Source organism: Macrobrachium rosenbergii, chromosome 35, assembly GCF_040412425.1.
Source record: "Macrobrachium rosenbergii isolate ZJJX-2024 chromosome 35, ASM4041242v1, whole genome shotgun sequence".
In the NCBI taxonomy this organism is placed as follows: domain Eukaryota; kingdom Metazoa; phylum Arthropoda; class Malacostraca; order Decapoda; family Palaemonidae; genus Macrobrachium; species Macrobrachium rosenbergii.
The window spans coordinates 2,498,944-2,512,783 of NC_089775.1; the positions used below are offsets into that span (position 1 = coordinate 2,498,944).

General features: G+C 37.3%; 1 protein-coding gene across 1 annotated transcript; it reads left to right on the forward strand.

The window, feature by feature from the left end:
- Window positions 1-850: 850 nt before the first annotated feature.
- On the forward strand, window positions 851-12,954 carry LOC136856321 (glutamyl aminopeptidase-like). The gene is made up of 20 exons (XM_067134076.1): window positions 851-927; window positions 1,836-2,098; window positions 2,357-2,529; window positions 2,778-2,922; window positions 3,039-3,152; window positions 4,119-4,263; window positions 4,620-4,790; window positions 4,969-5,066; window positions 6,002-6,136; window positions 6,559-6,711; window positions 6,884-7,017; window positions 7,593-7,699; window positions 7,822-7,943; window positions 8,617-8,820; window positions 9,353-9,426; window positions 9,896-10,028; window positions 10,388-10,530; window positions 10,759-10,872; window positions 11,296-11,404; window positions 12,535-12,954. Exons 2-20 carry the CDS (start codon window positions 1,841-1,843, stop codon window positions 12,673-12,675), a joined length of 2,673 nt encoding a protein of 890 aa, XP_066990177.1. The 5' UTR covers window positions 851-927; window positions 1,836-1,840; the 3' UTR covers window positions 12,676-12,954.
- The last annotated feature ends 886 nt before the right edge of the window (window positions 12,955-13,840 follow it).

Below are 13,840 nucleotides of genomic sequence, written 5' to 3' on the forward strand. Positions count from 1 at the left end.
CACACACACACATATATATAGTCATCAAAAATTTGTGCAATATTCATAATCATCTTGACTGTTTGGTAGCCCTCTACAGTAAAAAAATCCTGGCTACACCACTGATTTTAACATAATATTTTTTCTTTGATTAAGCTTCATTTATAATAAAATTCACATTCCATCAAATAACATCTTCACAGAGCAATACGATGTTGACATATCACTTCCAAACTATAGTTCTGTAATGCCAAAAATTCACTATTTTGGAAATTTTCCCCTGAATAGAAAAACCACTTTTAGGGTTAAAATTGACTAGCTAAGAAAACAGAATTTAGTGTGAATGTTTTAACTATTTAGGAAACGTAAATGCAATATAAAAACTGTTTTAATAATATATCAATAACGCTTGAATATTCTATTGTATTCTATGTAGCTTATTATGCAACATACAAAGTGTATTTATGTTTATTTAAAAAGCTTTTCAGTCACTGAAGAAAATGGACGATTTTATATCGGAAACTAAACAAAAGTGATTATAGTGTCTTTTAAGAATTATATATATAGGAATATGTATATATATATATATATATATATATATATATATATATATATATATATATATATATATATATATATATATATATATATATATATATACACATACCTAATTTCTTTGTCATCTCTCGATCGTGACAACGTCTCAATTCAAAGCTTCAAATCGAGTGAATCTATATATATTATCTTTTAATAACTTTATCAAATAAAAAATGACAAATTAGATGTTAATTTATGCTAAAAAAACGAGAAAATTCCATATAATTAAATCAATAACCCCAAAAAAGTTAATAGAACGGGAAAATGGATGAGCCGTTACATAGGAACCCGTCCTTCTATTACTACTACTATACCCTTCGCTCCTGCCGAAATTCCTTTTTGACACCTCGGGTATGTATGCCCACCCTGTGGGTATTTTGGGCAACTTTGGGCATTTGGCGTCGCATTTATCACGGTTTTGGGGGAGCAGTTATGATTTTATCGATTCAAATGTGAAATTGGGGGCCGATTTACCCCGGGTTGGTCGATGCCGGGTCAAGGGTCGTGATTGACCCCGAGTGACCTGAGATGACCTTATGAGAAGGGCGTGTGAGGGTGGGTCATAATTATTGACCTTACTTGATAAATACGGGTCGTATATGGACGGAGGGTCATGGTTTGTTTTTGGGGTTCTAGGAAGGGGGCGAAACTCCCTGGCCAGGTAAGGTTAGGTGAAGGTAGGTCAGGTTAGGTCATATTTCCAACTGGAATTTTTAATATAGTTTTGAATGATTTGCAGTTTTGTACCTTTTAATATTCATTGGTGGATGTATATTGCAGTATTTATAATGATATATATATATATATATATATATATATATATATATATATATATATATATATATATATATATATATATATATATATATTTTTTATATATATTTTATATATATTTTATATATATATATATATATATATATATATATATATATATATATATATATATATATATATATATATATATATATATATATATACATACATATATACACACATAGCATTTTTTTATCTATGGAGAGATGTTCTTAAAAAATATAATTTCCATTTTTAGTTTTTTAATTCAAAATAAAAGGTCATGTACTCCAAATGTATCCCCAATAGATTCGGTATCATCACAAAAAGAGAAATCACTGTCGGCCCATAGTTTCTCATTCTTCACTGAAGCTCAGTACTAATTTACCGTCCATTACTATGAATCTGATTAAGATAGTCATCATAAAAATCATAATACATTCTTAAAAAGATTATTGTTCTCCCAGACACCATGCCAGAGAACGCGAGAAAGAAGCTGAGAGCGTCCTCAGACGCTGCGCCCTGGGAGGACGACTTCCGCCTCCCCTCCAGCGTTCGTCCCAGCCACTACGACCTCTACCTCCATCCGGATCTCGGCTCGAAGACGTTCGCAGGTTCTCTGACAATTACCCTGGATTCGCTGGAGAGTCGGGACTACTTTCTCCTCCACACCAAGTGGCTCCGAATTTACGACACGAAGATCTCGAGAGTTGAGAGCGGACGCAGTCAGGTGAGAAGTCTCGATTTGAGGTTGGGGAGAATTCTCAGCGAGGCGTTCCTTTAGGCTAAGTCTGTTATGTAGGTCTTTGAGTTTCCGTAGAAATCGCACTCTTGTGGTTGCTTTTACCGTCCCTCTACAGTGGTTAGACCCCCAAAAAATGTAAAAACATCAGATTTTTAATATTAATTAGGACTTAGCTTCATATCTGTATAAATTGCTGGTAATTTATATATACAGTACTCTATAATTTTCAGTCGTCTCTTGCAGGAGGTAGAAATTATCGAGGAGTTTGAGTATGAACCAAACGAATTCTGGGTGGTGAAGGTGCCCCTACAGGAAGCAGGGGTGTTCCAGATTTCCATGAAGTTCTCTGGGTCGCTTACCAAAGCCATCCTGGGGTTTTACCACTCAGAGTATACAGACGTCTCTGGGGTCAAGAGGTAAGCGGAGATTAAGATGATAATTTGTGAATGGTAGGGAGAAAAATACCTTCATTGTGTGCCTTCTGCAACAGCTGCTATCCCCCTTGCAAATAAATTCTTTCAATATAAAGTTCCTCTTTTTTTTCCCAGCTCCTGTTTTCTGAGTTCCTCATTTTGGTTGAGGCTGTGTTTGAAAGCATTGACATTGCATCGAAGTGGTCTGAATTGCTTCATTTTCATGTTTTCTTTCATACTTCCAATCGCAGGGGTCTGGCAACGACGAAATTTGAGCCGACGTACGCACGCCGAGCCTTCCCGTGCTTCGATGAGCCGAGCTTCAAGTCCACTTATTCAGTAACTGTTGTCAGACCATCAGAGAGATACATAGCCCTCTCCAACATGCCTGTAAAGGTATGAAACTGTATTATTACAGTATATTATATATTATAAATCAAGAATTTATGTATAAGCTATGAGAAAATAGGTGAAATGTGTCTCTAACTTATTGTTTTTGTTTTAAATCGCAGGTGGAAAAAAAGGACGCTCCCTCTCCAGATTTGACCGAAGTCACTTTCGAGAAATCCGTTCCGATGGTCACATACCTCGTGTGTTTCATCGTGTGCGACTTTACGTACAAGGAGGTGAGTCTGTTTATTAGATGAAGTGTGCTTTATTCATATAATGCTTTTACACTTGCAGATTCAAGCAGAATTTAGTTGTGGTATGTGGCCTTGCGAATAGATGCACCAGTACATATTTTGGAGAACTATGGCGTCATTTGTTAGATTTTAATTACAATTCTCTGTCCAGTACTGGATTCAGAGACACATAATTTTATATGTATAGTTACTATGTAATTAAAAACTAGCTGGAACTAGTTCCTGAGAAAAATAATAGCATCTCATTACAAGGACATCACAATGTACAAAGGATGGGCAGGTCATTAAAATGGTGGTTTGTTCAACATTGCTTATAATAATATTAAATTTTTTGGTAAAAATTAGCAATTCCAAACCAGCAATGAAGGAAAAAGAGTTTAGCGTATGCAACAAAAATTCACGCTGAATGAGGAAAGATATGTCTGTTAGACAATGCTTCAAGTTTGATATTCAGCCAAGAACTAAACTGTTATATTTTAATCATTCTGGTACTTCTTAATGTTTGTGGTTCAGTGACTGCTTTTCACTATGAAAAATCTCTTGGTTTATGGGTTAGCGATCTCTTTATGATACCCGAGCACACTGCTAGCTAGGAATATGTGAATGTTCATAATACTGTAATGTCTTAAGACTGTCAAAAAAGTATTCATGATTGCCATACAAGATGTATCACAAAATGATAAAAGTTGTGGTGTATAATAGTAGTATGATTATCAAAAAGCATCTTACAATTTGTGTTGCCTGAAAACCTTGACTGGATGAGAATTAAGGCAGAAAGAGATGAGGCAGGAGAGAGTGAGAGAACTTATTTCTCACCAGATCACATAGAAATGTTAATGACAATGCAGCCATTTCTTCTTTGTTGATTTTTGTACCTTCGTCTACTACTATATTTGTCATTAGGAATGATAATACACCTTCCCTTAATCATGTACACGGTTGTTCCAGGTACTCATGAAGAGCGGAATGCCCTTCCGAGTATATGCTCCCGAGGGCAGAGTTAAATACACGCAGTTTGCTCTCGAAACAGGCGTGAGCATTTTGCAGATGTACGAAGGAATGTTCGACCTACCTTTTCCACTACCAAAGAGCGGTGAGTGTCTCGAAACATTGCTGTGTGCATTGTGTTTGTTCTAGGCTACCAATTAGTGTCTCTCTTGGAGTTTTGTATGACAGTTTCTGAGCTGAATAACATTTCATGAAATGTGGTGTTTTAAGGAACTGGACTCCAGTCTACCACACTTCCAGTCTTGTGGACATTTTATCATTCAGTAAAGCCAGAGTTGTTGATTGCCGTAGAATGAATATCCTCCCATTGATGGGAAGAAAAAATAAAAGGGGGTTCCTTATGGTAAAGTATTGATCCCTGATGGATTTATATAAGTCTTCATAACTCTTTCCAAAGATGATTTTCTAAGACTTTCTAAACACTTTCTCTGCGGCTCACAGATATGGCCGCCATCCCTGATTACTCCTCGGGGGCGACAGAGCACTGGGGCATCATAACGTACCGAGAAACGAACATCTTTTTCAACGAGAACCGGAGCTCGGCTGCCAACAAGCAACGCGTCGCCTCCGTTGTTGCCCACGAATTGGCTCACCAGTGGTTTGGGAATCTGGGTTCGTGTTGACTGTGATTCCTTTTTAACTTTTAAGTTTGCTATTTACTATTGTGAATCAAGAATAACTCAGAAGACGGTGAATAAGTGAAGGGACATTGACAGGCAATTATTTACAAATACTGTACATATAAATAAGCATTTATTTGAATTTCTGAAGCATTACTCTTCCTTCACAGTGACCCTTGACTGGTGGAATGATCTTTGGTTAAACGAAGGCTTTGCGAGTTACGTGGAATTCAAAGGTGTAGACCACGTTTTCCCAGACTGGCAAATGGTAAGTGATAGACATTCCATTTTATTTATTGGTAATCATATTTAAAATTATTTCCTTGTTCATATTGGTATTGTTATTTAGATATTTGCACAAATTCATACAGAACTTTTCTTGAGAAGGCAACTGGCTCGCTAAGCTAGCTTCTGGAAGAATAGGAAATCAGGGAATTGAAATGCTGGTGACAGTGAGATGATTAAAGATAAATCAACTTGTGAAATGGGAAAATATGCCCCATCAACATACCATATTATGAAGCAAATATTGAGGTACCAGTTAGAAAAGATTAGGAATGAATTAGCATTTCAACAAACGGCAAAAAATCCACAACACTCACCTATGCTTCAGAGATTTGAAAACTTGAAAGAAAAGTAAGGAATTTTAGATTTTTAATTGAATTTTTTTTAGCCAGCATCCCTGCCACTTCCCTACCCTGCCCTAGGAAGTAGCCGCAATCCTTTCCAAAGCTAAAAATGTGCATTCTTCCTCAAAATAAGGTTTATGGCTTAATCTTTTATTCATTTAGGATGCCCTGCACCATATGACAAAATTGGGGAACACTTGGAGTTGGTGGATGTTGTGATTCTAGATTTATATGAGTGTGTAATAAAGAATGCTAGTGAATAAAAGAAAGAAGAGTTATTGCAGAACCTAAAATCTTAGATGCTGAACAAACAGGAATGATATTCAATTATCATTCACTGAATTGACAAAACAACATCAACAAACATTACGGCATTGAGAAAGCACTTTTCTGATTGCCAAGAGTAATTGTTTTGATTGGAATGACTTGACTCACGAGCGTTTTCAAGTCAAGTGATGAGAATTTGCATGTATACAAGTAGAGTGAATATTGCTCTGCGCTTTTCTGTGATCATAGACCCAAAGATCTACGATTGTGGTTATTTGTACGTGTGCTCTTTTTGCTTTTTCTGTAGGATGCCCAGTTCCAGTGCAAGACTTTGCCCTCAGTGATGGACATCGACGCCAGCCTCAGCTCGCATCCCATCGTGCAGACTGTCGGAAACAACGACCAGATTAATGCTATGTTCGATGCGATATCTTATCAGAAGGTTTGTGTCTCTTGTGAGTTGATTAAACCAGGTTATAGCGTTGGTAGTTGTGTAGTTCTCAATTGCAGATATTCATTATTGGATTTATAAGTAATTTATAAGTTTTTTGCCAGTCCAGTCGTAGTTAAAGTAAATTGTTTTTTATTGTTAGAATTCCCATCATTTATGATTGATTTTAAATGCGGGTTTGAACTTCCGTTAATCTTGTACACCATTTGTTCTTTGTTCCTATATGTACAGTGCATTGTGTTTCAGGATGAAAAAACACAATACTGTATTGACTTTATATCATACTGTACTTAGATAGGCATGAAGAGTACAGTAACAAACAAACGATTCAACATACAAACGGCCCTTCGGAACGTAACTTGTTCCTAAGTAGGGTGGTGTCTTTACAAGCTTATAATCGCACTTTCACTTAGGGGTCTTCAGTCCTGCGGATGCTGGAGGACTTCATGGGAGAGGCGTCTTTCCAAAAAGGCATCAATGCGTTCCTCAAGAAATTTGCGTACGACAACGCCGTAACCAAGGATCTGTGGACGGAACTTACGTTAGCTTGGGACGGTCAGGAAAAGGTATTTATGACAACCATAAGTTTTCTTTTACAGTAAAACCACAAAGATCTGTATTTTGTGGTGATTGAGGGACATTTATCATTTATTATTTTGTGATAAAACTATTGAAGTACTGAGGTATAAGCATTTTTAGAGTTTTTTTTTTAATATTTTTATTACCTGTCTGCTTTAGAGGTCTGTTGGAGACATCATGGACACTTGGACTCGTCAGATGGGCTACCCAGTTGTGTCTGTGTCCCAGTCAGGCTCAGATTCTTTCAGCCTGAAGCAGAGCCGCTTTCTCCAGGATCCACAGGCTACGTTTGAGTAAGTTTTTTTGACGTTGATTTCCTAGTCAGTCATTTTTCTTCATTTTATTTTTCAGGTTTGTAAGGAAAGTGATCTCACAATGTATTGCACCTGAAATTCTTCATTTTGAGGTGTGTGATTTCATATTGAATGCTAGTTTTGAAATAGGTTATGTTATCTTAATGAGGGTTTTTTTGTTTAGTGTTGCGTGTTGCTTGTCAGGTATCGAGAACTTGTGCTTGAATAACTGTGTGTCAAGGTTGATGCTTTGCAGGTAGTGATTAAGTAGCTATGGCCTTTGGCAATGGGTTAATCAGTGCGATTGCTAATTTGCAGTAGACTGAACAAATAATTTTTAACTGAAAACTGTTCCATTATAGAGGGCTTTCTGAATTATCATTAACTATGAAAATTATGTATAATAGAGTTAAGGAATTAAGGAAATGGACATATTCCTGTTGTTGGTAAAAATTCAGGTCACGGACGAACTAAGGCAAGTCCACCACGTATCGATGCCTCAAGGATGCTTCAGATAATGTACAGCCAAAATTCAGCATACCTATAGTCACCTCAGTTTGTCTTGGTCTTTCCAGCCCTTCAGAAACCGACTACAGCTACAAGTGGGACGTTCCAATAAGCTACATTACGTCCTCGTCGAAAGACGCTCAGAGGAGTTGGCTTTACAGAGACATGGATGTTCGTAAGTGTCTGAAGAAGCAGTTTATGGATTGGGTGAGAGACTGGGAAACTCCAGACTTGCATTTGGACTTATCGATAGTCTTCAGGTCAGTTTATCATTTTTAAAATGACTTTCCTTTCCAGTGGTGCTCAAGACAGATTCCCCAGTATCTTGGATAAAGGTTAATCTCAGCCAGAAAGGGTTTTACAGGGTGAATTACGAGCCTGCAATGTGGCGCCAACTGGAACAGCTTTGTACGAACAAGGTGAGGGAAAATGTATGAGCATGGAATGTATGTTAAATGGTACTAAGTTTCCTTTGCATATTTTATATATGAAATTGGACACACTGTTCACTGAAAGATTCCCAGCGATTGTGAATTACAGTTATTGGGTTTCAAACCTCAATGCTAAGCTCCATTTGGAAAGAGAGTACCTTTAAAAGTTTCTGATGGTTAGTGAAATATATTTAGATATAAATATATACTGTAGTGTCTAATGGTCACTTTTTGCTAGATGCATACGTAATTGTAATAACCACAGTGCCCGCTTAACTTCTCAAATTTTTCACACATTTCGGATATGCTCGTCACTACAAAGCCTCAGATCCAGGTGGAAGAATATGAAGAAATTCCGATGCCCTGAGCAGGATTCGAACTAACATCCAGGGTATCAGAATGAGGTCACATTACCCACCTGACCACGAGAAGTTTACAGAGCATTGTGGGTATTACAGTCATCTAGATATAAGTCAAACCTGAGAAGAAATGCTTCCCACAATTATATAAGTAATATTTTGGGGCAGAATTGGTTCCAAAATTGGGTTGCTTTGAAGGTCCTGCTTAACTGTAGTGTCTCTTTGGAACCAGTAACTATGATAAATAGCTGTAACGCTTAAGGTTAATAATGAAGAAACACTCCTTGAATCTTTTGAACCAGGTACTGGGCCCATCGGAACGAGCTAGCCTTCTGAGCGACGCCCTCGCCCTGGCTGACGCAGCTCTTCTGGATTACGACGTGGCCTTGGACATGACGCGCACTCTTGCCTCCGACAGGGAGTACGTTCCCTGGGACACAGCGGCCGGACATCTCGTTGTCCTGACCAAGCTTCTGATTGGGACTGGTGCAAGCGAAGCATTCAACGTGAGTCGTGTTTTTACATTTTGTTTTCAATCGCTGAAGAATGAAATTCTGTGATATTGTAAGATTGAAATATCTTCTACCCTGAGGTACTAACAAGACAAGATCTAATGCTATGGTATTTTTGCTGTGCTATACTCTAATTCCAGTTTTAGCACTTGTAATTAATGGCTCTCTGTGTGGGCGTATAGTTCTCTTGTGAAATACAAACACAAATTCTCATGCTGTGTTAGGATAAATTGTCAGGACCTTGTTCATACCTCAAGAACTTGCTTTTAATAATTCTCAAAGAAATATAATACAAATTCTTTAGTCCCATAGACACTGGTCCATTTTTTCAAGCTAGGCTGATGGCACTGAGCACAAATGTCAGGAGAATATTTGCATTTTAAGGCCATGTTGTTTAGTCTTCAGATGTCGTAAAAACTTATTTTTGTGGTGATTTGGAAGCCTTTTTTTTAATTAAATTTGAAAACTGTACTTATAGGATTAAGGTACCTGGGCTGTGAAAGTAAAATTATGCCGTTTATTTCAGAAATATATGTCGAATCTTGCTGGGTCAGTCTACAAAGAACTTGGTTGGGAAGATTCTGGAGAACACTTGAAAAAGTAAGTTTTTTCCTTAACTGTGGTGATGGAAGTATTCAGGTATTGTAATTATCTCTGAAGTTTGGTGAACAAGCAGTGGACAGTAAGTTATGCTGTAGGTGTTAATGGATGATTGCAACAGCCCCTCACCCATTAAATACTTTGGAGCTCTGACTTCCTGACAGCTACCAAAATATGATAAATGAAAAAGGCCCTCTGCATAGTGCGTATAATGAACTGTAATTCCAGGTAATTTCTGGTGTGTGACATTTGACATTCAGTTTAAAAAATGCACGTTCAGTCTCCAGGGCATTAAGGAACAGTGCAATGACCTCTTTGTACCATTTAGCTGTCCAACATTTCCATGATTCTTGTTTCAGTTTTTACCTACTCAGGGATGAAGCGTTCTCAACAGCTGCACAAGTTCCAGAAACTTGACTCAGTTCAGTTTAAACAAATTTGTGATTAACCTTTATGTGATCGTTTCCAGGTTACTACGAATTGACATTGTCAGCGTGGCCTGTGCCAGTGGGGATGGAGACTGCCTAAAGGAAGCTGCTCGTCTCCTGAAGTCTTGGATCAAGGATGCTGAATTCCCCCTTCCTTTGGGCACCAGGAGACAGGTAAACAGTCTTCAGGAACGTTTGTCCAATCCTTTATCACTGCAAAAGATGTAGACTCTTCTGATGCATGTTCTTACCTCAGATAAGTTCAGGGAGATTTTTACTTCAGTAGTGCTTTCAGTAGTTGATCAGAGGGTCAGGTATTTATTTACTGAATTAAAAAACAAAGGAGTTCTGTTGGATTAAGGGGTCAGAGATCTTCCACTAATTTGGGAGGGGGAACCCCACATAGCTAACAGTCCATATAGCAAAGTTTCACTCTTATATTGCGGCAGGTCTCAGTATAATAAGGTGATTTGTGCTGCATTATGAAACTATAAACTTAGTTTTGATTTCCACATTCGCTGGTCTTTCTGTAGATTTACCGTTGGGGAATCACCGAAGGCTCTCAAGAGTGCTGGGACGTCATGTGGCAGCGTTCTCTTGAGGAACAGAATGCAACAGAACTGGACAACCTTTATTATGGAATGGCAAATGTGCAGAATGCCGAAACCCTTCAAAAGTGAGTTGTGATCATTTTCATCAACTTCATGTTTATCGGTTTACAGTTCGAGAGTTTTGAAGTAAAAAATATTGTGATGTATTGATTGACTTATATGCAAACGTTAAAAATTCCTTCCTTTTCAAGTGTGTTTAGATAGTTAAAATGAAAATTTTCTTTAAAAGTACAACGCTTTTTCAGAGCAGATTGTTTATCGCTTAGACATTAACCTAATCGACTCTTTGGCAGGTATATTGAACTCGCGAAAGATGAGAAGAATGTCCGGTGCCAGAATTTCTTGAACGTCCTACAGTACATCTCTTCAAATCCCATGGGTTGTGACTTAGTATGGGATTGGGTTAGGTAAGTAATGTGGTCGTTGGTTTGCAGAGTAATTCTTAAACTTCTGAATAACTACTGTATTGGATTTTCAGTTTAATCAGTCATGGAACATTCTGTGGAACAGTCTCCCTGAGGGCGTCGCGCAATTGGAACTTCAAAAGTTCATGCGAAGACGCAATGAATTACTACCCTGATACTTCTTGCATTTCAATAAATTCTTATCTATTTGTTGATTAATCATTTATTTTTCTTTTTTAATAAGTGAGATCTCATTTTTCTGTATACACCTTTACCTTCTCTGACATCTTCTTAATGATCATATTCCTTGGAAGCTTGAATTTCAAGGCAGTGGCCCCACCATAGGAATAGGGTTCGTCTTTAAAAGGATTTTTCGATGGAATTATGAACTCTTGTAGGTGAGACGAAATCTTGTCCTCGTTTCAGGGAGAACTGGCCCTGGCTCGTAGCTCGTTACACTCTGAACGACCGCTACCTGGGTCAGATGGTGCCGAACATCAGCAGATATTTCACGACGGAGGAGAAATTGAAAGAGGTAAGTTCTTTGAGTGTACTGTTATATTGAAATTTGTGAGTTTGTTGCCATTTCACTTTAATAAGTAACTAATACTGCTTGATACTGTTAGAGTCTACAGAGTTCTTACCTGTAAATTTTCAGAAAACTTTAATTCAGGGAATATGTTCATTTCTTACAACGAAAGTAATATGTTAATTTCTTACAAGAAATTTTATTCTCTGACTCCAATCCACAATTTGAACATGGCCTATTCACTTGCGATACTTGAATGAGACATTGATAAGCCATTAAAATTATGTTTTTCGATGAACAAATGTATTTTGAAGCTTTGAAATAGGGACATTTCACAGAAAGACAATTCAGAGAAAGAAAAAAGCAGTGCAGCTTGCACTGTGCAGTTGCACTGTGCAGTACAAGAGGCACTCCTGCGCAGACCATACTAAATTTTCCATTTTCATTGATGGTCAGTCCCCAGTGAGATGTTCCCTACCAGTCAGATTCATTAGTAGAGGTCATTTAAAAGCTTGGAAAGCATTGTTCTGGAGCAGTTTTTCGCTTTCAACCTTTCAGGCGAACCCATGAAGTAAAATCTTTTATAATGGCAGTTTGGAGTTTAATATCTGGTCAGACCCCAAGGCTTGCCAAAATGGAATTTGCAAATTACTGTTTTGTTTATGTGAAGTTTGGTCATCTTAGAATGGTTTATTCTCTGTCCACAGGTGGTGGAATAAATTTTCAGTGCCTTTGCAATGTAGATTTACTTCATTGTTCATATACGAAACAAACCCTCTGTCATAACATTAGGATAAATGTCTAGCGCCAGCTGGAATCTTGGAAAAACAATAAAATTGTATATGCAAGGGACTAGTGGCATCTGTTCTTAGTCATGAATCATGTGGGACCACCCACACCCAAGCAGTACTCCGTGGCTTCATCAGTTATTCTTCCAACTCAAGTTAAAGCCTGTCAGAGAGGTGGTTAGATTAGGCCTTAAATGTCAAGACCTCAGGTTTGTTAGTGATGAAAAATACATATTAATCTAATAAATTTGTCACTGGTTCATATACGAAACGAACCCCTGGTCTTGACGTTAGTTAGTTATGAAAAATACAAATTATTGTAATCAATTTGTCTTTTTTTTCTTCCAGATGAAAGAATTCTTCGTCAAATATCCAGAAGGCGGGGCCGGCGAGCTGTGTCGCAAACAGGCTCTGGAGACGGTAGAGTTCAATATAAACTGGCTTGAGAGAAATGCACAAACCATTCTTCAGTGGCTGAAGTCGCAGTGAGGGGATATTTTATAAGCAGATACAAATGATTTGTGTTCAGCATTTTTGGGTAATAATTTAAAGGGAGTTTCGAATTTTTATGATTGCTGAATAGACTCCTGTGTAGTTTTTTTTTTTACAGTGAACTATATATTTTTATTTAGGGGAAAACTGAAACTATTCATCTTCAAGTGCTGTAGTTTATAAACTGTGACGACGACACAGATATCTTATGTATGAATTTGATTGTCATATGACTGGGCAGAATAAATGAATGTCATCCAGATTCTTAATTACAAATTGTTTTAGATATCCCCACATACATTAGTGAAAGATATTTTAAAACGTTCAGAATTTAATCCATGAAAGTCATATATTCCTTCTTTCTCAACATTCCTTGATTTTCAGCGATTGTCCTTCCTTCAAAATGCACTTAGAGACATGCATACGTTGAAGCCATGACAGTGAGGTCAGAATATGACATCTCTTGGTACTCGTCATTCTCTCTGGCAGGAGATGCTCGAGAACTGCACTCCCATCTTCTAACCAAGGACAAGAACATTCAGATTTCATAGACTTGTAGACATTCAGCGAGTTACCTCATATAGTTTGTAAGTGTGCGTATTGACGTAATGTTTTTTGAAACCTGGAAGGATACTTTACAAAAATAAACAAAGAAAAAATCTGTAATACTCAAAGTTACTTGCTTTAATAACTGTAGATCTTCTGAGTTTTCACCTAGATTGGGCAAACTCAGGAAAAGGTTAAAATACTTCACTTTTTAAAGTCCAGAAATAACTTGCAAATATTAATTAATACCTCGGAACTAAAGAAGCGTGTAAGGAAATATACTATTACTAGTTATTAAAAAAAAGCTCAAAGTTGAATATGTAAAACTTGTGGATAACTGTACTTATGTCACGCAAAATTAGGAATGTGTACAACGACACTGTTAGTTGACAGGAGGTCAGCTGTCCTTGCAGTATGGGTGGCAAAAATGCACGCACAGGCCCGTACAAACTTTTGTAAATTTTCTCTGTGGGTAGACCACATTCACCCCACAAACCACAGTTTCACCAAGTGGGGGCTTGTAGGTAAACTAACTCATATATATATATATATATATATATATATATATATATTTATATATATATATATATATATATATATATATATATATATATAT

What these genes read in the sequence shown, in the direction of transcription:
- LOC136856321 (XM_067134076.1), top strand. Translation starts at nt 1,841, where the DNA reads ATGCCAGAGAACGCGAGAAAGAAGCTGAGAGCGTCCTCAGACGCTGCG. An exon ending in GACGTCTCTGGGGTCAAGAG is followed by an intron (nt 2,530 to 2,777) that starts GTAAGCGGAGAT and finishes TTCCAATCGCAG; the next exon opens with GGGTCTGGCAACGACGAAAT. An exon ending in TCTGGAGAACACTTGAAAAA is followed by an intron (nt 9,427 to 9,895) that starts GTAAGTTTTTTC and finishes GATCGTTTCCAG; the next exon opens with GTTACTACGAATTGACATTG.